Raw genomic sequence first — 24,343 nt, 5'->3', positions numbered from 1 at the left:
ATGGCATTAAATATATCTGTTAAATATTAACAGATATATTTATATATATTTAATATATTTAATTAAATATATTTGTTACCTTACCTAAGGAGAGATCTCCTTGCCGTAACAACAGCATGAGTATCATGCAACACTCTTCCATTTGGCTTAATGCACTGACTATAATTGTATTCACCTGTGCCTATAGCTACAACTTCACGCTGTCCAGCTGAAAGAAAAGGTTAACAGTAGCAGGTTATTTTTACCTTCCTCTTCCCTATGTTCAACCTCCACCTCTTTCTTACCATTTTTTTTCCTATTTATATTCAACAAACTTTTATTTGAGCATCTAGTAAATGCCTGGTGTAAAAAGAAAGTAGGTTAAATGAATTAATTACACCGGTAGTTCAATGAAAAAGTCTACCTTACCATTTTAAAGTTAGTAAAATATATTGACCAAAAAGTTGGAAAAATAATTCCACAATTTCAAATAAGAGTTTGAGAGTCTTCTAGGAAGCAAAATTTAAAAACTACTTCAATAATCTCACAATTTAAAAGACAAATGTTTTATATTATACTTTATCTACATTTCTACTACAGTCAACAGAATCATTTTTTGCTGTACTCCATTTGAGATTTCTTTGAAACTCTATGCTCAGAAGATAGTTTTTTCCTTTCACCTCCTACCTATGTGGCCTTTCTATATCCTAGTTGCTAGATCATTGTTCTTTTTTCTCTAAATATTCTTCTCTGAGTACCTATCTCATGCTATAGTTTACCTCTGTGTTGATGATTTCAGAAAATCTCTAGTCTTAGTCTTTCAAAGTTCAGTTCCACATCTGCAACTACCTAAGAAAGGACTTCCATTAATTCCACAAAAATTGTTGCGGTCCTACCAAATACTAGGCAGTGAAATAGATGCTAGGAATCAAATGCTGATTAAGACAGGCCCTCATGAAGCTTCTAATAGGAGAGAAGAAAAAAAGACTAAAACCACAAATTGTAATAAAAGCTTTGAAGGAAACAGATACACGGCTAATTTAAAGAATATTAGGAGGAAAGATTACCTCATGAAGACCAGTTGCAGAATCCCTCCTTATGAAACTGAAATTTAAGTTTCATTATGAGTGAGCAGCGAAAGGAGTGGGGTAAAGGATTCCAGTAAGGTCCAAGAAGCTGAACTAGGGGCTCTGTTACAGTAGTCCAGGTCCGAGATAATGACTTAAGACTCAAATGATGGAGGTTAAATGAAAAAAAAGGAAGATCAGACCTGAGATAGAGTTTGAGGATATAATAAACAGGACTTGAAGATAAATTGTAAGATGTTAGGGGAAGGGATAAATAATGGATGACTTAGATTTTTAGCAGCTGGATGGATGCCATTTACTGAGATAAAGGCAGCTGGAGGAGTAGGATTAGATGAGAAAAGTAAAAATGTTCTATTATCTCTAATGTATTGGGTTGGCCAAAAAGTTCTAGTATGGGTGTGGGGGATGGGGTGATATAAGGGAATTGTATAGTGTCAGTGTAAGTTCTGGAATGGTGATCTATGTTCTGAGTTATAATGGGCAGTAGTGTAGCCAAGAGCTCAGCTTCTTTCTCTGTAACTCAAACTGCAATGTTTCAGGGAGATACTAGAGTTTGATAATGTAGGAAAAAGAGGGAATAACCAAAAGAAGAAATTCACCAAGATGCAAGAGGAAATGGCAGGCAAGCCTACCCTGTCCTCCACTGGGCTCACAGCCACCACACAGGGTCTGGTCTTATAGCCAACTGGGTCAGGGGCCAGGCCTGCCTACCCACATGCCCAGAGTCGTAGGCCCCACCACAACAGAAGGGCACACACATTCTAAATAGAGGGCACCCCTAGAGTATACAGCCCTGGTGACCAGAGAAGAATGTGTTGCTGGGCCCCACAGGATGTCTCCTACAGAAGGCTACTTCTCCAAGAGGGGGAAATGTAACTGAACTACCTAACACACAGAAATAAACACATAGAGAATTGGGCAATACAAAGAGACAGAGAATTATGTTCTAAACGAAGGAATAAGACATAACCTCACAAAAAGAACTAAATGAAGTGGAGATAAGCAATCTACCTGATTAAAGAGTTCAAGATAATGATCATAAAGATGGTCACTGAAGACAGGAGAAGAATGGATGAACACAGAGGTAGAAAATATAAAGAACCACCAAACAGAGCTGAGGAATACAATAACTAAAATAAAAAATACACTAAAAAAATCAACAGTAGATTAGCTAGTACAGAGGAACGAATCAGCGATCTGGAAGACTAAGTGGTGGAAGTCACCTAAGCTAAAGAGAAAAAAAAGAACCTAAAAAATGAGGATAGTTTAAGACACCTCTGAAACAATACCAAGCATACTAACATGTGCATTATAGGGGTCCCAGAAGGAGAAGATAGACAGAAAGGGGCAGAGAACTTATTTGAAGAAATAGTAGCTAAAAACTTCTCTAACCTGGGGAAGAAAATAGAAATCCAGGTCCAGGAGTCACACAGTCTCAAAAAGGTGAACTGAAAGAGGTTCAAACCAAGACACATTACAATTAAAAAGGAAAATATTAAAGATAAAGCAAGAGAATAGCAGAAAGAGAAAGGCAACTAGTTACATACAAGGGAACTCCTATAAGACTTTTAGCTGACTTTTCAGCAGAAACTTTGCAGGCCAGAAGGGAGTGGCACAATATATTCAAAGCAATGAAAGGAAAAGAACCTACATGAAAGGAAAAAACCTACGGTAGAGGATACTCTACCGGACCAGGTTATCATTTAGATTTGAAGGAAAGATAAACATTTTACAGATAAGCAAAAACTAAATGAGTTCAACACCAAAAAATCAGCTTTACAAGAAATGTTAAAGGGACTGCTCTAAACAGAAAAGATCACAATTAGAAATATGAAAATTACGAAAGGAAAAATTTCACTGGTAAAGGCAAACATACAGTAAAGTTGATAGATCAGCCACTTATAAAATTAGTAGGAAGGTTAAAAAACAAAAGCAGTAAAATCATCTATAGCCACAACAAGTAGTTAAGGGATACACATGCCAAAAAGATGTAAAATACATTAACCTTTGGGGGCAGTAAAAATACAGGGTGATTAGAATGCATCTGAACTTGAGAGATCCTCAACTTAAAAGACTCACCTATATATATATATATATATATATATATATAAAACCGATAATACAGATACACACACAAAAGAGGGAAAGGAATCCAAACACAACCACTAAAAACAGTCATCAAATCGCAAGGGAAGAGAGCAAAAGAAGGGACAAAAAAGAACTACAAAAATAACCTGAAAACAAGTTAACAAAATGGTAATAAGTATATATCTATCAATAATTACTTTAAATGTAAATGAACTAAAAGCTCCAATCAAAACACATAAAGTGTCTGAATAAGAAAACAAGATCCGGGCTTCCCTGGTGGCGCAGTGGTTGAGAGTCCACCTGCCGATGCTAGGGGACACGGGTTCATGCCCCGGTCCGGGAAGATCCCACATGCTGCAGAGCGGCTGGGCCTGTGAGCCATGGCCGCTAAGCCTGCACATCCGGAGCCTGTGCTCAGCAACGGGAGAGGCCACAACAGTGAGAGGCCCACGTACCGCAAAAAAAAAGAAGAAAACAAGATCCACATATATACTACCTACAAGAGACTCACTTCAGATCTAAAGACACACACAGATTGAAAGTGAAGGGGACAAAGGTATTCCATGAAAACAGAATGAAAAGAAAGCTGGAGTAGCAATACTTATTATCAGACAAAACAGACTTTAAAACAAAGACAGTAAAAAGACAAAAGAGGACACTACACAATGATAAAGGGATCGATCCTAAAAGTATATATAACATTTGTAAATGTAAAGCACTCAACATAGGAGCACCTAGATATATAAAGCAAATATTAATAAATGTAACAGGAGAAACTGACAATAATACAGTAATAGTAGGGGACTACACCCCACTTACATCAATGGCCAGACCATCCAGACACAAAATCAATTAGAAAACGCCGGTTTTGGATAACACATCAGACCAGATGGAATTAAACATATATGGAACATTTCATCCAAAATAGCAGAATACACATTCTTTTCAAGGGCACGTGGAACATTCTCCAGGACAGGTCACATGCTATGCCACAAAATAAGTCTCAATAAATTTAAGAATATTGAAATCATATAAGGCATCTTTTCCGACCACAACCCTATGAAAGTGGAAATCAATCACAAGAAACAAAAGCACAAAAAAGCACAAACAGGTGGAGTCTAAACAACATGTTACTAAACAATCAATGGATCACTGAAGAAATCAAAAAGGAAATAAAAAAATACCTGGACACAAATGAAACTGCAAACACAATGACCCAAAACCTATGGGATGTAGCAAAAGCAGATGTAAGAAGGAAATTAAAACAAGTCTACTTCAGGGCTTACCTGGTGGTGCAGTGGTTGAGAATCTGCCTGCCAATGCAGGGGACACTGGTTTGAGCCCTGGTCTGGGAAGATCCCACATGCCATAAAGCAACTAAGCCTGTGTGCCAAAACTACTGAGCCTGAACTCTAGAGCCCGTGAGCCAGAACCACTGAGCCCACATGCCACAACTACTGACGCACACCTAAAGCCCAGGCTCCGCAACAAGAGAAGCCACTGCAATGAGAAGTCCACACACCACAATGAAGAGTAGCCCCCACTCGACGCAACTAGAGAGGGCTGGCATGCAGCAACAAAGACCCAATGCAGCAATCAATCAATCAATAAATAAAATAAACTATAAAACTTCTAAAAAAATTAGAAAAAAAGAAGTCTACTTCAGGAAACAAGAAAAATCTCAAATCAATCATCTAACCTTACACCTCAAAGAACAAGAAAAATAGATATAGCCAAAACCTAAAGTTAGAAGAAAAGAAATCAGAAAGATCAGAGCAGAAATAAATGAAATAGAGAATAAAAAAAAAACAATAGAAAATATCAATGAAACTAAGAGTTGGTTCTCCGAAAAGAAACAAAATTGATAAACCTTTAGCCAGATACATCAAGAAAAAAAGAGAAGGCCCACATAAATAAAATTGGAAATGAAAAAAGGGAAGTTACAACTGACACCACAGAAATACCAAGAATCGTAAGAGATTACTCTGAACAATTATATGCCAATAAAATTAACAACCTATAAGAAACAGATAAATTCCTAGAAACATACAATCTCCCAAGACTGAACCAGGAAGAAACAGAAAATATGAACAGACCAATTACTAGCAATGAAATTGAATCAGTAATTAAAAAACTCCCAACATACAAAAGTCCAGGACCAGATGGCTTCACAGGTGACTTCCACCAAACGTTTAGAGAAGAGTTAATACCTATTCTTTTCAAACTATTCCAAAAAATTGAAGAGGAGGGGTCACTTCCAAACTCATTCTATAAGGCCAGCATTACCCTGACACCAAAACCAGACAAAGATACCACAAAAAAAGAAAATTACAGACAAATATGCCAAAACACAGATGCAAAAAAATCTTCAGCAAACTATTAGCAAACCAAATTCAACAATACATTAAAAGAAGGATCATACACCATAATCAAGTGGGATTTATTCCGGGGATGCTAGGATGGTTTAATATCCACAAATCAATCAATGTGACACACCACATTAACAAACTGAAAATTAAAAAGCATATTCATCTCAATAGATGAAGAAAAAGCTTTCAGCAAAATTCAACATCCATTTATGATTAAAAAAAAAACTCTCAACAAAGTAGGTAGCAACAGAACATACCTCAACATAACAAAGGCCATATGTGACAAACCCACAGCCAACATCATACTCAATGGTGAAAAGCTGAAAGCATTTCTTCTTATATCAGAGGAATAACATAAGGATACCCACCCTCCCTACTTTTATTCAACATAGCATTGGAAGCCCTAGCCACAGTAATCAGACAAGAAAAAGAAATAAAAGGAAAACAAATTAGATCAGAAGAAGTAAAACTGTCACTGTTTGCAGATGACATACTATATACAGAAATCCTTAAAGACTCCACCAAAAAACTATTACAACTAATAAATGAATTCAGTAAAGTTGCATGACCATGCTCAAGGACTGGAAGAAGTAATATTCTTAAAATGACCATACTACCCAAGGCAATCCACAGACTCAATGCAATCCCTATCAAAATATCAACAACATTTTTCACAGAACTGGAACAAATAATTGTACAATTTGTATGGAAACACAAAAACACCCAAATAGCCAAAGTGATCTTGAGACAGAATGATAAAGCATGGAGGTATCATGCTCCATGATTTCAAACTAAAGTTGACCCTTGAAAAATCATATATATCTTCTCCCCACCTAGGTCACAAAAAATCCTTAAGAATAAGAACCAAATATCAAATTGTTTTTGTATCATCAATAATATTCAGAGATGAATATAAAATTCAAATCTGTTTAATTAATGATCAATCTAGAACATTACAGGATAAATAAAAGATAAAATGTAATTGGAATCACATCATAATATTCACAGGAAAAAACATAGATTCATGATTTTTCACTTTAATCTTTTATTATTTGAAAGTGAAGAAAATGTTAATTTTTATAGAGTCTCTCTCGATATTTGTTATAATGGGGTTAGATTTCAAGATGGTAGTGACTCCAACACAGTTACTGATTAAAATATTAGGTTATTTTACCATTCTGCAGTTCTCTATTGGTTCCTATTCAGTATACTTTATCTCTACCTTTGAGAATCTTTGTGTTTAATGACCCACACCTACTAGAAAGGGCCACTTCAAATCAATGCAGCACCACTGTCAACAGGGGCAAAGATAGTTAATTAAAATATTACCATAGCGTAGTTCAGATCATTAAGTTACTTAATAGCCTTTGTACAAATGAACACATCCCAAGTACTTGCACTTACCTCTTTCAATTATAAAAGCAGCTAATGAGTTGCTACATTTCAGATACTCTGAATGATTAGAAATTAGTTGATAAAATGTTTCTTTAACGATCTGTGAAATCTTTGCAAACTGAATATGTCTCCCTTCTAGAAAAAAAAAATCAAATGCAATATGAATTTGAAGAACACTGTGCTTTCTCCCAGAGGTCTCTATTATTCCTCTTATAACCTTTCAATTGAATGAGTTAATTTATAGAGATATGTAAGCAAATTTATAATTTATGTCATGATTGATTTTAAAGTATTCCATTCTAAAAGAACACAAGTTATTGAGCTTTTTGGATTCTTGTAAAAAGATGTATAAGTATTACATATTAGAGGATTACTAATTTATAATTGATAAAACATTCAAAAGTCATACAGGACACAAGACAATTCTCCGTTGTATGGGATTGTCCCACATTGCCTGACAAGCAACATCTCAATGAATGCCAGCAGTCTTCCCCAATCACTGTGACAATCAAAATATTTGTAAGTATTTGTCCCACTGACAACCACTACAAAGCACTAAACACTTAGACTCTTGATATAGTTCCACATTCGCACTAAAAAAAAAAGTCCCAAACTTTGAAAGGAGATAGTCTGAAGTAATCAGGATTACCATAGAACAGTTATAACCAAGAATAGACATCAAAAGTCACCCATGGACCTTTTTAAAAAACTGAAAGACTTGAGGTTCTGAGATAGAGCCCTGGCCATCTGTTGCTCTGTGTATGTATGCTTGTATATCCCCAGGGAAGAATCATTATTCTAGAGAATGAGAGGTTGCAGAATCACTTAATATAGTATTTCTCAAAGTTTAGTTGTTTACTAAACACTGATAGTTCTTGTTAGTTGCATGATAGTTGCTAAGTAGTCTATCAAGTGGTTCGCAGTCCACTATATCCTCAGAGGAAAAAAGTAAATGAAACAATTTTGCTCTCATACCTTGCATATATATGAATAGTATAACTATATTTTTCACAGAAATTCTTTTTACCTGCTTAATAATTATATTAAAAAGGCACATAAATGATAAAAATTTAATGTTAGTAGTCTCAGCTAAGACAACTCATTTCAGTAAGGCCATTTACAAGTTTTTACTTATATTTGTTAAACTTGAATTTTTCTTTAATATTGTTAATGCTCTCTTAGCAAAAACATGTAAAGTCACATCAAAAAGAGTTAAAGAACATCATAAACACAATCAGAAGAATGAACTACTTGCTACATTCTTTTATCTAACCACAAAGCATACAATGAGAAGGTGCAAATTATTATAATTGCATGCTAGCATATATTTCATTTAAATTAGTAAAACCATCATGTGGTGTAAAAATTAGCTTTTGGTGCTTATGCAGTAAAACTATGACTGAGAAGTACTCAACAACTTGGCTCAGCTTATTACCAAAAGCTTATGATACAGGAGAAGCATATTCATTTGATGATAGTATAAAGTTAAACGTTTTTTTCCCACTGAAACAGCAATATAAGAGATGTACATTCATAAGTCTCCCTCTCCAAATGCAACCACTATTACCAGTATGGATATTTTGATAAACAAAATATACATCTAAACATACACTAATTAAAAAATAAAAACTGGGGCATGCTAAAATCCACTTTGCATTTACACTAAGTTCTCTACATACGAACCTTCAAGTTGTGAACTTTCAAAGATGCAAAGGTACGTTCATATGTCCAATTATGTAAGTTAGTTCATGTGTCTGTCATTACACTGTCACGTGTGTGCATCCTCTACAAGTGGTTGTGCTTTTGTGTACTTTACTGTACAGTACTGTATACAATAGTACAGTATATTTATTTCAAGCCTAGGATGTCTGGAAGCAAGTGTAAAAGCAGCGGTGATGTAGCTGATACTACTGTACTTTTCAAGGTACTGTATTGTAAGATTAAAAATGTTGGGGCTTCCCTGGTGGCACTCTGGTTGAGAGTCCGCCTGCCGATGCAGGGGATGTGGGTTCGTGCCCCGGTCCGGGAGGATCCCACATGCCGCGAAGCGGCTGGGCCCATGAGCCATGGCTGCTGAGCCTGAGCGTCCGGAGCCTGTGCTCCGCAACAGGAGAGGCTACAACAGTGAGAGGCCTGCATACCGAGGGAAAAAAAAAAAAAAAAGTTTTATTTTTTTGTGTTTGTTTTTTATGTATTATTTGTGTGAAAAGTATTATAAACCTATTACAGTACAGTACTATATAGCCGATTGTGTTATTTGGGTACCTAGGCTAACTTTGTTGGACTTATGAACAAACTGGACTTACAAACACGCTCTCAGAATGGAACTCGTTTGTATGTAAGGGACTTACTGTACTTGGTCTTGGGCATCATTCAGAGGTAGTGCTACCCTCCTTCTTCTTAATGGTTCCATACAATGAATGCACTGTAATTTATTTAATCATGTCCTATACAGTTAGCAATTATTTTGTGCAATGATATAGAATAGAAAAATACACTGCAATTAGTACTGACAGATCAAGAATTATGTGTGTGGCAAGAGAATATTTTGCTGCATATTAAAAACGTTGCACCTGAATATCATAAAGAATGTTTGGAAGTTAACAACGTACTGATATAGCTCTTGATCTTAACTGGTGTTGAAGGAAATAACAAATGTTGTGAGTATAATCAAATCTTAGTTACTAAGTGTATCTCTTACTAGCATGCATATGAAGGAATAAGGAGCAAGTGCAATACTATTTTTCCTATACATGTGCGCTGGTTGCTGAGGAAATAAAATGTTCTCACAAACTATTGGAAGTGAAGGATGACATAAAAACATGACATACATGATGCTAATTAACACCAGTTCTTTGATTTCCAGTTGCTAATTTCAAGTGATCTTTAGTATCATAAGTAACCTGAACCTATCTTCAGAGCCAAAATATCACTATGTTAAATGAAGATACACTCTAGTAAAAATATGGCAAAGTAGACAGGCTGTGAAATGGTGATACCCTCCATAACTAGCCCAACAGGACCTGTTCAGGAGATTTTTATGTATCTCAAATCTTTTTTTCTTCAAAAGTGATAACATCCAACTCCCGTGTTTACCTATAAGCCTGATAATGATGTCTGTTCTCCATTTCCCGACTAAAAGAAAACTGTCAAGTTTTAACTTTTTAACTCCTTACCTGAGCCTACCAAACCTGACTCTACTCATGTATTTCTTTAAACATACTGTTAACCACATACTCTTTCTTCCCCATAGATTGGTGTGTTTTCTCAGGGTAACAGTAGTTTATATTATTTGCCAACCCGGGATTCTTTTTAACTATTCATTAAAAATGTCCACAGAGGCTGAAAAGAAAGACTAGAGTCCCTTCTCATATTAAGAAATCATCGCTGTTGGACTGACCACTCACTGTCCTTCTGTTCATCAATTCCTATGACTATTAGGGTAAATGACTATATCTGACTGACTATATTTAACTATTGGTAGACTTTGACTTTTGAATGTGCCCATTTTCCCTGGTCTGGTCGTTTTACTCCAAACAAGCACACAAATGCAGCTTTTTTTCTGTCTCAGAAAGACAATGGAAAACCAAACCTGAAAAGGCATAAATCCTAATCCTCAGACCTGGGAAACACAAAGAAAGAAATGCTGTTCTTCACTTTAGTTGCACAAACACTCTGAAGTCTGAAGTGTTACTATTATGTAGGCAATGTAGAAATTAAGGATAATTTCCTGCCTTTCAGGGGATTCACAATCTAATGGGAAAAGTATACAATAATCTACATAATGTTGAATATAATAAAATGTTAAAATAATGGTAGTTACTATTTAGTGAGCACCTACTGTGTGCCAGGCACTGATCAAGTTTTTTTTTAAATGCATAAATTAATTTAATCCTCACAATAACCCTATGAGGCAATTATTGTTGCAGCTATTTTATAGACAGAGAAATTAAGGTGTACAGAGAAGTAACTGGTCCTAGGTCACATAACTAGTGATTTCAATTGCAGTTATAGTTTTCTTTGGGCTTGAGTGACAAATAACTAACATTAAAAGAAAGTGAATAGATTAGTTGAAATGAATACCCCAGCCATCAAGCACCAGAAAGCCACTGGATTTCATTAATGACCGGCCCACCGAAGCAAAGAGTTCTCAAAAAAGCAGTTATATGATATTGATAAGCCATCTCTTTATAGGAAAGAAACCACTTCTTCAATAGTTCCTCTCCAATTTTATTATCTCTCTAATTTTTAGCAGAGTATGGAAGGAAATACTCATCTTTGTTGAAGTGTGACAGGTTTGAATAATAAAATACTAATGTACATTTTCATACCTATGCATATTTTAATTATATGTTGTTATAATTTTTAATTGGGTTAATCTTCTTTAAAAATTATCATAGGGGCTTCCCTGGTGGCACAGTGGTTGAGAATCTGCCTGCTAATGCAGGGGACATGGGTTCGAGCCCTGGTCCGGGAGGATCCCACATGCCGCGGAGCAACTACTGAGCCTGCACATCTGGAGCCTGTGCTCCGCAACAAGAGAGGCAGCAACAGTGAGAGGCCCGCGCGCCACGATGAAGAGTGGCCCCCGCTTGCCACAACTAGAGAAAGCCCTCGCACAGAAACGAAGACCCAACACAACCAAAAATAAATTAATTAATAAATTCCTACCCTCAAATATCTTCTTAAAAAAAAAAAAATTATCATAAAGGACTTTCCTTCCATAATGTACTTTTGAAACATATACTGGTTCAGGTGAAACAATAGGTTCTGCAGGGATAGGAGGGGGACCTGTAAATAAAACAAAAACATAAGGAAAAATGAAACATCAAATGTTCCAAAGAGCAGGTATCATACTACTCTGTAATAAAACAGCAATCCAAGAATGATTATCTTTTCTGTATACTTCTGCCAACTCTAGGCCATCTATTATCCATTAGCTCAGCCTTGCTAAATGTCTTTCCTATATTGAAATCAATTCTACAAACACCAAATACCTTTCTGGGTGCCCTATTCTTATGCTACTATATAGCTTGCTTTGTAATAGATTCAACATTCTGAAAACCGGTAAAAATGAAACCCTGTTCTAAATGCTTATGAACAATTTTATATTTACAATAATACTAGGTAAAACATTTAAACTTAATATTCTACCAAAAAGTTAGTAAGTAAAAAATTACCATTTTAATGCTATTTTATCAGAGTAGTTTGTAGGGGAATACTTCATTCAAAGTTTTCTAAGCTTTTAGTCCCATTCTTTGCAATAGCTTTCCAATTTGGTTCCCAAGTTGGGAAATCCAGGAAGAACAAGAAAAGAACATGACACTAAACTAAAGGGATAAAAGATCAGGAAAGCTTAAATGAGAAGGGTCCAGGAGCAAAGGTTCAACTAAAGTAGTCAATATCTCTCAAGAAATCATTCATAAAGACAAAGAAAGAAAATAGAACTGCTACTCTGGACCTCATTTTGAGTAAAATGAGAAACTGGTTGTAACACAGAAATTAGCAAAGAAAGACTGACAATGTCATCTTGGGGTTCACGTTAATTAAGTAAATGTTGACTATAGTTAGATATATACACTCTGGACTTTAAATAAGCAGAACTTTAAAAACTCAGAGAAAGATGGATTTTTTCCATCTACTCAGTGAGGATCAAGTGAAATGAAAACTAAAGATATTAAATCCTGTTTATCAAGCACAAATGCTTTCAATAAATAAGAAAATGTGACTGTACAAGTTGGTCTGCATTTTGAAACACCATATACAGAGTAATCTTGAAAAAGATGAACAAAGTTGGAGGACTCACACTTCCTGAATTCAAAACTTAATTACAAAAGTTACATTAATCAAAACAGTGTGGCAATGGCATAAAGACAGACACTTATAGACCTATGAAATAGAATAGAAAGTGTAGAAATAAATCCTTACAAAGGTGGTCAAATGATTCTCAACAAAGGTGTCAATACCATTCAATCGGGGAAAGGACAGTCTTTTCTACAGATTATGCTGGAAAAACATGATATCCACATGCAAAAGAATGAAGTTGGACCCTCAGATAACCCTATATACAAAAATTAACACAATATGGATCAAAGACCCAAATGTAAGAGCTAAAACTATAAAACCTTTAGAAGAAAGCGTGGGCAAAAAGCTTCATGACATTGGACTTGGCAATGATTTCTTGAATCTGATGAAAGGCATAGGAAACAAAAAAAATAGGCAAACTGGACTTTTTCAAAATTGAAAACTTCTGTGACTCAAAGGCCACTATTAACAGAGTAAAAATGCAAATCACAAAAGAGGGGCAAATATTTGCAAATCCCATATCTGATAAGGGCTTGTTATCTGGAATATACAGAGGACTCCTAAAACTCAAAAGAAAACCAAACAACCCAATTCAAAAATGGGCAAAGGACATGAGTATGACATTTCTCTAAAGAATATATACAAGTGGGCAATAAGCACATGAAAAAAATGCTCAACATCACTGGTAATTAGGGAAAGCAAATCAAAATCACAATGAGACATGATATCACACCCATTAGGATGGCTACTATCAAAAAAATGAAGAATAGCAAGTGTTGACAAGGATGTCGAAAAATTGGAACCCTTGTGCACTGTGGGTGGAATGTAAAAGGGTGCAGCCATTATGGTAAACAATACAGCAGTTCTTCAAAAAAATTAAATACAAAATTACCATATGATCCAGCAATTCCACTGCTGGGTATAAAACCTGAACAATTGAAAGCAGGGTGTCAAAGAGATATTTGTACACCCATGTTCATAGCAGCATTATTTACAATAGTCAAAAGGAGAAGCAACCCAAATGCCCACCAACAGATGAATGGATAAACAATATGTGGTATACACATATAATAGAATTATTATTCAGCCTTAAAAAGGAAGGAAATTCTGACACGTGCCACAACATGGATAAACTGGCTAAGTGAAATAATCCAGTCACAAAAGAGACACATACTGTATGATTCTACTTAAATGAGGTACCTAGAGAAGTCAAATTAATATAGACAGAAAGTAGAATGGTAACTGCCATGGGCTTGGTGGAGGGGGGAATGCGAGTAACTGTTTAATGAGTATAGAATTTCAGTTTTGCAAGATGAGCAGTTTTGGATGCACAAAAAAGTGAATGTACTTAACACTACTGAACTGTACATTTAAAATGGTTAACTTGGTAATTTTTACGTTTTAAATACATGCATTACAAAAATTTACGTTACTTTTACATTATTAAATGATTTTTTAAGGGATATTGAACTAAAATAAACACAGAGCCAGATTCTTAAATCACTGTGTCAAAAAGTGTTAGATTTTCAAAACCTAACATAATATCATTAAGCATACTGCTCTTGAAAAGAGTCAGAGCAAAAAAGTATTTATATGGTTAACAAAAAACTAAGAATATACTTTTAAAAACACCATGTACAATATATGAAAGAAGATATACATGAAAAATAATTCTGATGAGTTCAGAATTTTGAAAAAATTAAAAATAAGTTTTTAAAATTTTACATTATAAATAGGGAGGAGACTAGAAACACAAATATAACATTAACAGCAAAGAAAAGAAATAAATACTCAATACTTATCTTCCATATCTCTTCACAAGGAAAATAAATAGTTAAACTCAGTTGTCTAGGACAAACATTTTACAGAAGAAAATGTAGTTCATTATAAGGGAAAAGATGACCTAATTGAATTATTTCCAGGCTCTATGCCAAGAGAAAACCTTTTATTAAAGAACTCTTAGTCATCATTAAGGAACTATTGGCACTTTTTGAGAAAACAATAGTGAATATAAAAGTGGCATCAGTGCAGATGGGAAAATGCTATTTTTTCACAAAAAAGGGAAAAGATAAATGTTTAGAAACTAAAAATTGTGGCCCACAGGGCAAAAGATTTGCTAGCCCTAGATAAACATTTTGAAAACCCTCAGGGGAAATGCATTTTTCATGAGAAGCCAATCATAAATATCATTTTCTGATAATTAAATTAGATGCGTGGGAAATTCTGTAGATATATTTTAACTTGATTTCAACTAAGTATTTTAGTTCCTTGAGGGTACAGAATGAGTCTTATTTGATTCTAGACTCCTAGTATTTACCACAGTCCCTGGAAGTTATCACAGTCCTAGTATTTACCCTAGTACATCTTCAAAACATAGATTTATTGATTTGAATGCATGTGACGGTTGGAAAGAAACAGGGAAAATATTGCTGGGGACATACCTAGGTGGGTTGATAGCTTATAAAATAATCACATATAAAGAATTTCCATTGATAAACTGCCAGCATGGATAAGACACCAAAATTATCATACCCAGCCCTAAAAAATTAATAAATCTAAAAAATAGTGAACAGAAATATGAAAATTACCAAAATACTTTCCTAAGTACTTATTTAATCCAAATTATCAGTATTTTGAAAACAATGAGAGAGACTACACATCAAAACAATAATGGTTTTAATTAAACAACAGAAAAATTAACATATATAGAATAAGAACTGAACTTAGAGAAAGAACAAAATGACCTTAAGGAAAGTATTACAAAAGAAATATTAAAATTAATAGGTTATAAACAAACAAAAAAAAGCCCAGTCATAAGGTGATTTGAATTTAACTAGAATTTATTGTCACTGTTTAAATCAAATTTAAATGTTTTTATTTACTAAAGTTGCCTCATTTACAGCTAAACCAAAATGTAATCTAACATGAATGAAATATTGACAAAAACTGGTTACTATGCTAATGTATATATTCCTCAAATTGATTAATGTGTAATAAGAACCACTGTCATTTGATTATGTTACTGTTCACCAGGCACTGGTTATAAGTTTTACATCCATTATTTACTGAATCCTAATGACAGCCATAGTAGGTATCTATCCTTGTCTCCATTTTTCAAATGATGAAACTTAGGTTTAGGAAGCAAACAACTTGTCTTGTCCAGGGTCAATACTCAATCCTGAGCAATCTAATTCTGGACTTTACACTCTCAACCTATTTGCTATGCTACCTTAGGCCCTTATTTTCTCAAGTAACCCTACCATTATCGAATTTAACATAGGCAAACTTCACAAAAATTGCATTAATAACCTCTACATATTAAGTGCACAGTGTTAAGTTCATAGTAAGAATCCAATAAATTACAGAGAAAGCTAAGTTTCAGGACTCAAACCCATCTACAATCTGACAAGTTATCAGACAGTTCAGCAACATGTTTACATCTTTGGTGTTGAAATATACAAGAGCATTTTAACTACTATTAAATAAGTTAGCAATCAGCAACGGAAGAAAATTATTCAAATCCTGCTACTTCTATCTTGTAGTTGCCAAGTAACTCTTCATTAACATAAATCTTTCAGGTGACACTTTCTGGAAAATGATACACTTTATAAACACTACTTTATAATCAAGAATATTTACCTGATGTTTCTGAAATTCTTGGTTCAGTTTCATCCAATTGTAGAAGCTCATCAAGAGCTAATTTTGCTGCATTGGATCTAGACTCCTTTTTATTTTGTCCCAGTCCAGTCTTGTATTGAATACCATCCACCACAGCACAAAAAGCAAAATATGGTCCCATAACATTACCTTGAAAAATAACTCAGAATGAATGCTGTAATACTTCACAGTATGATCTTGCAAAAGATGTCTGTTACATAGAAAAACATCCCAGTACAACTGTAGAAAACTATCTCAGCCTACCAGTTATTCTGCAGAGCCAATACAGGTTAAAAGTAAAGCGGAGTGGGCCCCTGAACTAGTTCTGAGGAATCCTTCAAGCAGCCAGTTTGGCTCCAGATTCAGCATGAACAATAGGGCCAGCTTAGAGTACACGTCACACACAGAGTGACAGTGCCTTGTATAATTCCTGGCAATGGTAAGCATCCCAATATCTATCTAATGACCAATGAGAGGGAAGATGTGGAGCCTCTGGCAACATGTCTCTTCTTTCGAACTTCAATACCAATGAAGCTGAACAACTCCTACACTCCGAGTGCCCTGATACTCTTATAAGCTCCGGAACAGAAGGAATCCCTTTGAAGAAATCTTATGTTTCTATCAGGGAGTCACAATAAGCAATCCAAGCCATCACAGCCTTACGGTGTGTGTGGGGGATTTACAAGGAAAACCAAACCGTAAATAATAATAAGAAAAGATATGCTAAAGAACTGAACTGTCCAGTCACCCAAAATTCCCGGAAAAATTACCTTTACACAGTTACATTTACCTAGTTTTCATATTTGCCTGATGAAAAATGAAATGGAACCATCTTCTAAATTTAAAAGCCAAAGATTTTTCTGGTTCAAGTTTTACTTGGTATTCAGACTATAGGAGGCCTTTAAGAAACTTAAGTCTCCACTCTGGTTACAAATGGCTACATACAGTGTCACTCCACATAAGCCTCATTATTATTGTATTATCTTGTCTTCTTACATATTCCATTAACTTCTGGGTTTTTCTTTAAGATGTATATCAAGAATTTAGAAGCAACTCCAGACTGCATCAGGGTAAACTGTTTTCCTCCTAACATCTATGACCTCAGTTTCCCAAATTCCTTCCTTCGTGATCACCTGGGTTCCAATCCAAATTTAGTAAACCTGAGACTATTTTATATTTTTAACAAGTGGCCCAGATGATTCTTATTTGTGAGATATTATGTGTCAAATTTGTTAATAAGTACTGTGTCAGAGTGCTGAGACTTTAAGCTTCATCCTGTTTCTACCCCAGGTTCTCAAACTTGATCATCATCTAAATCCATACTAAAGAGCTTGTTAAAAAATACTGACACTCTGGTTTTTCTACCAAATCTACTGAATTAGATTATTCAGCTAGTACTATGCACATAAAATGAACATCATTAACAATCACTGGATTGTGTTTTTGAGTTTTTACTTTGTTCAACAAAGAGTTGCCCTGATAAGTTTTCTTCATACTGTGACCAATAGTTTACATTTTCCAAGGGCAGTCTGAGAAGAATGGCAGAAAGCTAATTACACAGAAATTCAGTCCATAGTATTGATCGTATGAAGTTATCCAACCTACAGTGATAGAACCTAGGAAAACTTCACTTCATTATTAAGACCCTATTTTTGTCGCCTGTTAATTTTCCTAATCACTAGTCATAAGGTTAAGAAATCAGAAACTTCTTTCCATCTTTTACTAATCTGTACTCCTGTAGCCTTCCACAGGCCCAATGTGCTAACAGATTCTTCTGGCAGGGGACAGTTTAAGAGAGAATGGAGAAATTTAGTCAAAGACAAGTTTGCAGACAGAGAATCAATCAGGTAACTGCTATTTTCCCTTATACTTTATAAAAATTAGGTTCTGAAATATAAATTTCAGAAGCCAAATTTGACTATAATTTTCATTAGGCATCATCACCACAGAATACTCATAAAATCATCAGAGTCCAAATATTCAACATCCCTACAGAAGTATACTTATGCTATAAGAAGTACTTACAATTGAAAATAATCTACAAGGCTGATGAGATTTAAACTAGCCATACACAAAAAATTAAAATTCAGTATTTTAGAACTTTTGTATGAGTAAATTTAGAGGCTCAAAAGGCTAAAGAAGTATGAACGTAAAAATTTCTGAAGTACCCTTGTCAAGACATACTAGCAATTATCTAACCCCGACATTAGGCAAATAAATAAGATAATCAAATTTTGTACCACTTATATACTGTTTTCAATAGGAAAATATTTTCTAGTACTGGAACAACCAGATACAACTTCGCACTTGCCTGTTGTTACTGTTTCCTTAAGGTCAAACTGAACCCGCTGCATTTGCGCAAACTGGTGCAAGGCTGATACCGGATTTATCTCTCCATGCTTGTATTTCATTATAAATTCCTTAGGTATTTTTTTTGGAGGAAGGAGAGGATTTGAAATAGATGAAAGACCTTTGGAGAGCAATGGTTCTGGAAAATTACCTAAAAATAAATGTTTACGCTTGTCAACTTGGTTAAATTAAAAAGAATAATAAGACAAGCAAAAGCACCAAACCCTTTCCTAAAATGGAAGGTGTTCCAGACACATTTAGTCACATGTGTTTTTCATTAACAATGAGTTTCTACTACTAAAGAAGTGTAACCTGTTACTGTATATATCTTTTAGAGTACTATTTTGCAAAGTACTATCATTGTCATATAATTAAGTGATATCAAAGAATCCTAGAATTTCAGTGATGTCAAGGTCTTCAGAGGCTCTCTAAGCCAGTTTTATCCATGATGTCACTAAGGCCTAAAATGTATTAAGACAGATTTGGGACTAGAACCTAGTTTCTGCTTCCCATTCACTATTTCATATTACCTTTCACGTTGAATTCAATCAAATTTTTTGTGTGTCTGTCCCTGCATTACCCTTAACACTCTACTGAGTGATATGTGGAATAGAAACCAGTATAAATCCAGTCCTCTCTCCTGAAGGGGATGACACAGCCTCACCTCAAAAAGGCAAGACACACTGGAAGTGGTTGTACACCCAGGTGGTAAAGATTAAGTCAGTAGCCAAGGGAAGGACTACTGTGCTGGGAGTCAAATCCAAGTTTCAGTCGGGACATGGCCACAGGTAAATGGATATATATCCAGGAAACATTTAAACCGGGGGCTCAACAAAACTAACTGGCCATCTCAGAATCTTAAAGAACGTAGGCGTTAGTACAAATGTAAAGGAGTTTGTACCCGTCACTTGAGTAACCTTGGATGTCATGTTCGACAGGCTGTAACTTTCCGAGGAACATCCTGTGGGTGTGGTTACCGTCTGGGCTGATGGCTGAACTGCCAAGTTCTTTTTCAGCATCTGGGCAAAGCTAGGGACCCGAGAACTCTGAAACCAGTCATCGTGGCCAGACATTTTCTCACCTACAAATTGTAAGAAAGTTGGCAGAAGACAAAAAAAAAAAAAAAAAGTACTACGCAAACTAAAAATACTCTGAAATAAAAACCAACCACATTCCCATAAGCGGCCTTTACACACACATGACAAGCGCTAAACCTCTAACTGATGTCACGGCTGCTCTGTGCCTACAGTTTTACGGGTGACAAAACTGTCTCTCCTAAATCCCTCCCCCAAAGCACTACTACAAAGAGGAAAGAAGGGACGAGGTGGTCCGTGGTGAAAAGCCCTTCCTCGGGTGTCAGGAAAAACAACAACAACAAAAAGAATACATTTGAGACCCGCAGCGGCCCGCCCGTTGGCGGCCTCCCGAGTCTCAGCCCAACACCCACTCACCAAAATTGTCCTTCTTGCCCTGCTGGCCAGACCCTGCCGGCGGGCAGCTCTGACGGAGCCGCAGGCCGGGTGCTCGCCGGCCGGCTGCTGCCGACGCCGTGGCTTCTTCCTCCCTGCCTCAACCTCTCACTTCAAATCGCTTGGCCTGACCACCACACGGCCAGGGCTGCGTCTTTCAAATGGCTGCCTCACGGCGTCCCTGCAGGCCAGGGACTGACGCCCCCGCGCCCTGCCTCAACCAGTCACCAACCGTCTTCTAGGCTCGCGCTACCGCCCCCCGCGCCTGCGCCTACGCGTGCCCGCCGCGCTCCACAGCTTGCGTCGCCAAGCGTCTGGACGCCGCAGAACGTCGTGCACGTTTAAGGCCACGGGATGTGTTCCCAGCTTTCCGAGGGTGGGTATCGAGGCCCCTTGGCCGCCTTGACTGCTGGAGCACACCGGTAACGTTGAGCAGTTCGGCCCCTTCGCTCCCCTGCCCGACGCCCTCTACGCACACCTGACCCCTACCCACTCCATCCTGACAGAGCACTGGAATGGGGTCTCCTTATCTAGGGTCCTTGGAGGCAGCCCTAGGGCTACCTGTGTGTGTGGGGGTAGTTTAAAGGAAACCCTTCGCTTTGTCCCCAGTTATACTCTGAGAAGGTCCCTGTGGACAGGGTTTGGCCTCACGGTGTCTTTATTGTTTACAGGAAAAAAACCACCCTGTATTCTTGCAGAAGCTTCACATGGGGCCAAGCCAGGAACAGTCCTGAAAACAGGTATGGCAAACCCAGTGTGCCTGTCCTCAGTTCTTGGCTCTTGTGAAAATTGAAGGAGGCTCTGATAGAGGTGTTGCTGAGACACCGCTGAAAATATTTTAACTAGTATTTTACTAAACAAGATTTGGCATGTAACTCATGGAATTGAGTGAGATTGTTATAACAAAATTTAAATGACCCTCTACTTCTTTACGTGGGAAAGGCTTCTCGAGGGTTAAATCACTTTAAAAAAGAAAAAATAACAGAATTGATGGTGTGCTACCTCATTATAGCAAGAAGTAATATCCGTCCACAAATACATGGGTTAATTGGGAGAAAAAACAACATCATTTTCTCATTAAGTAGTGCATTTTCAATAAAAGCAGCATGTTCTTTAGTGGTTATCAGAATGTGTTGGTTATGACGTTTTGATCAAGTGCTCGTTGATAACTGTAATGATAACTCAGTCTAGGTATTTTTTCCTTTAATATTTAGAAACTTTTGCTTACAGGAGATTAAAAAGTTCAAATGTTGCCAAGAAGTGTGGTAAGGATGGTGAATAAAACTTCTAAGTACAAAATTACATAATTACATTAGGATCAGTTTGAGTAGGGACACGGAATGGAAATAGAAGCTAAAGAAGTAAAAGGAATGGTTAAAAATGACTCTTAAAGATAAAGCATATGTATATAATGTTTTATTTTGAAATAATTTTAGATTTACAGAACACTTGTAAAGATAGAGTTCCTCTATACTCTTCCATCCAGTTTCCCCTAGTGTTAACATCTTACATAGCATAGTACATTTATCAAAACTAAGCAATTCACATTGGTACAAAACTACTAACTGTACTATATACTTTATTCGGATTTCACCAGGTTTTTAATTAATGTCCAGATTCAACCCAGGATACCCCATTGCACTTAGCAGTCATGTCTCTTTCGTCTTCTGTGGTTTAAATGGTAGTTTCTCAGTCTGTCCTTGTTTTTTATGACTTTGATCCTTTTGAAGAGTACCAGTTGGATATTTTGTAGAATGGCCCTCAATTTACATTTGCCTAATGTTTTCTCATGCTTAAACAAGAGTTAAGGATATTTGGTAAGACTACTGTGGAGGTGAAGTGCGCATCTTGTGGCATATCAAGGAGTACATGATATCAGCAGCTATTAGTGGTGATGTTAACCTTGATGACTTGTTAAGGTTGTGTCTGTCATGTTTCTCCACTCTGAAGTTACTATTTTCCCTTTTCTGTACTCTGTTAGAAGGAAGTCCTGCATACACACAAGGGTAGGGAAATAGAGATACATCTCCTGGAGAGAAGAGTATCACAGTTTATAGACATATGTTAAAACCACCATGTTAATAAATATTTTTAGGGAGATAATTTGAGGCTATGTAAATATCCTGTTTCACCCTGGAGTTTGACTAATTTTCATTTTGCCTGAAGCAGTTATTACTGTGGTATTCTTATTTTTTTAAATAAGTTTTCTCAGTTAAATTTCTTCTTTTTTATTAAAATATAATTGACACATAACATTATATCAGTTTCAGTTGTAAAACATATGATTTAGGGCTTCCCTGGTGACACAGTGGTTAAGAATCCGCCTGCCAATGCAGGGGACACGGGTTCAAGCCCTGGTCCAGGAAGACCCCACATGCCATGGAGCAACTAAGCCCGTGTGCCACAACTACTGAGCCTGCTCTCTAGAGCCCGTTTGCCAGAACTCCTGAGCCTGCGAGCCACAACTACTGAAGCCTGTGCGCCTAGAACCTGTGCTCTGCAACAAGAGAAGCCACCGCAATGAGAAGCCTGTGCGCTGCAATGAAGGCCCAACACAGCCAAAAATAAATAAATTTATTAAAAAAAATATGATTTAGTGTATGTATATATTGCAGGTTGATCACCACAAGTGTAGTTAACATCACCACATACAGTTATAAATATTTTGTTTGTGATAAGAACTTTTAAGATCTACTATCTTAGCAAATATTGTGCATAACATCCCCAGGACTTATAACTGGAAGTTTGTACCTTTGACATCCCCACCCCTTGCCTCTGGCAACCACGCATCTGTACTCTGAATCTATGACTTCATTTTTTTTTTTGCAGTACGCGGGCCTCTTACTGTTGTGGCCTCTCCCGTTGCGGGGCACAGGCTCTGGACGCGCAGGCTTAGCGGCCATGGCTCACGGGCCTAGCTGCTCCGCAGAATGTGAGATCTTCCTGGACCGAGGCACGAACCCATGTCCCCTGCATCGGCAGGTGGACTCTCAACGACTGCGCCACCAGGGAAGCCCTATGACTTCATTTTTTAAAAATTCGATATGTAAGTGAGATCATACAGTATCTGTGTTTCTCTGTCTTATTTCCCTTAGCATAATGCCCTCAAGGTCAATCCATGTTGTTGCAAATGGCAAGATTTCCTTCTTTCTATGGGTGAATAATATTCAGTTGTGTGTATATATACATATATGTGTGTGTGTGTGTGTATATATATATATATATATATATATATATATATATATAATCTTTATCCATTTCACCATTGATGGACAGTTAGGTTGTTTCATGTCTTGGCTATTGTAAATAATGCTGCAGTGAACATGGGGGTGCAGATATCTTTTCCAGTTACTTTTTTCATTTCCTTAAGATAAATACCCGGTGGTGGAAATGCTGGATCGTATGATAGTTCTATGTTTAATTTTTTGTGGAACCTCTATACTGTTTTCCATTACCAGTGAAGGAATTTACATTCCCACTAACAGTGTATGGGCGTTCCCTTTTTCTCCACATCCTCCCCTGGTAATTTCTTTCTTTCTTTCTTTCTTTTTTTATTGGGGTATTGTTGTCTCACAACGTTGTGTTAGTTTCTACTGTACAGTGAAGTGGAGTTCCCTGTGCTATACAGCAGGTTCTCATTAGTTATCTACTCTATATATATTAGTGTATATATGTTAATCCCAATCTCCCAATTCATCCAACCCCCCCATCCCCCCTTGGTGTCCATATGTTTGTTCTCTACATCTCTTCACCTGTTATTTCTTGTCTTTTAAATAATAGCTGTTATAAGATGTGAAGTAGTATCTCATTGTGGTTTTGATTTGTATTTCCTTGATGATTAGTGATGTTGAGCATTTTTTCATGTACCTGTTGGCCATCTGTATACATTCTTTGGGGGAAATGTGTATTCAAATCTTCTTCCCATTTTAAAAATCAGATTGTATGGGGTTTTTATATTGAGTTTTATGATCTCTTTATATATTTTGATATTAACCCCTTATCAGATATACAATTTGCATTTTTTTCCCCTTTCCATAGGTTGCTTTTTCATTTTGTTAATGGTTTCCTTTCCTGTGCAGAAACTTTTTAGTTGAATATAGTCTCACTTGTTTATTTTTGCTTTTGTTGCCTTTGCTTTTGGTGT

General features: G+C 36.4%; 1 protein-coding gene across 2 annotated transcripts in view; it reads right to left on the bottom strand.

The window, feature by feature from the left end:
• Positions 1-19,803, bottom strand: part of ADAD1 (adenosine deaminase domain containing 1) — a 44,727-nt gene extending 24,924 nt beyond the window's left edge. For both annotated transcript variants that reach the window (XM_065877832.1, XM_065877833.1), the window contains exons 1-6: positions 19,632-19,803; positions 18,693-18,881; positions 16,364-16,531; positions 11,643-11,710; positions 6,929-7,055; positions 85-208 (exon numbers count right to left, since the gene is read on the bottom strand). In XM_065877832.1, coding sequence (XP_065733904.1) covers positions 85-208; positions 6,929-7,055; positions 11,643-11,710; positions 16,364-16,531; positions 18,693-18,881; positions 19,632-19,803 — 848 coding nt within the window. The remainder of the gene's footprint in view (positions 1-84; positions 209-6,928; positions 7,056-11,642; positions 11,711-16,363; positions 16,532-18,692; positions 18,882-19,631) is intronic.
• Between the last annotated feature and the right edge of the window lie 4,540 nt (positions 19,804-24,343).

Source organism: Phocoena phocoena, chromosome 5 (genome assembly GCF_963924675.1).
Source record: "Phocoena phocoena chromosome 5, mPhoPho1.1, whole genome shotgun sequence".
In the NCBI taxonomy this organism is placed as follows: domain Eukaryota; kingdom Metazoa; phylum Chordata; class Mammalia; order Artiodactyla; family Phocoenidae; genus Phocoena; species Phocoena phocoena.
This window is presented reverse-complemented; position numbering and strand designations above follow the sequence as displayed.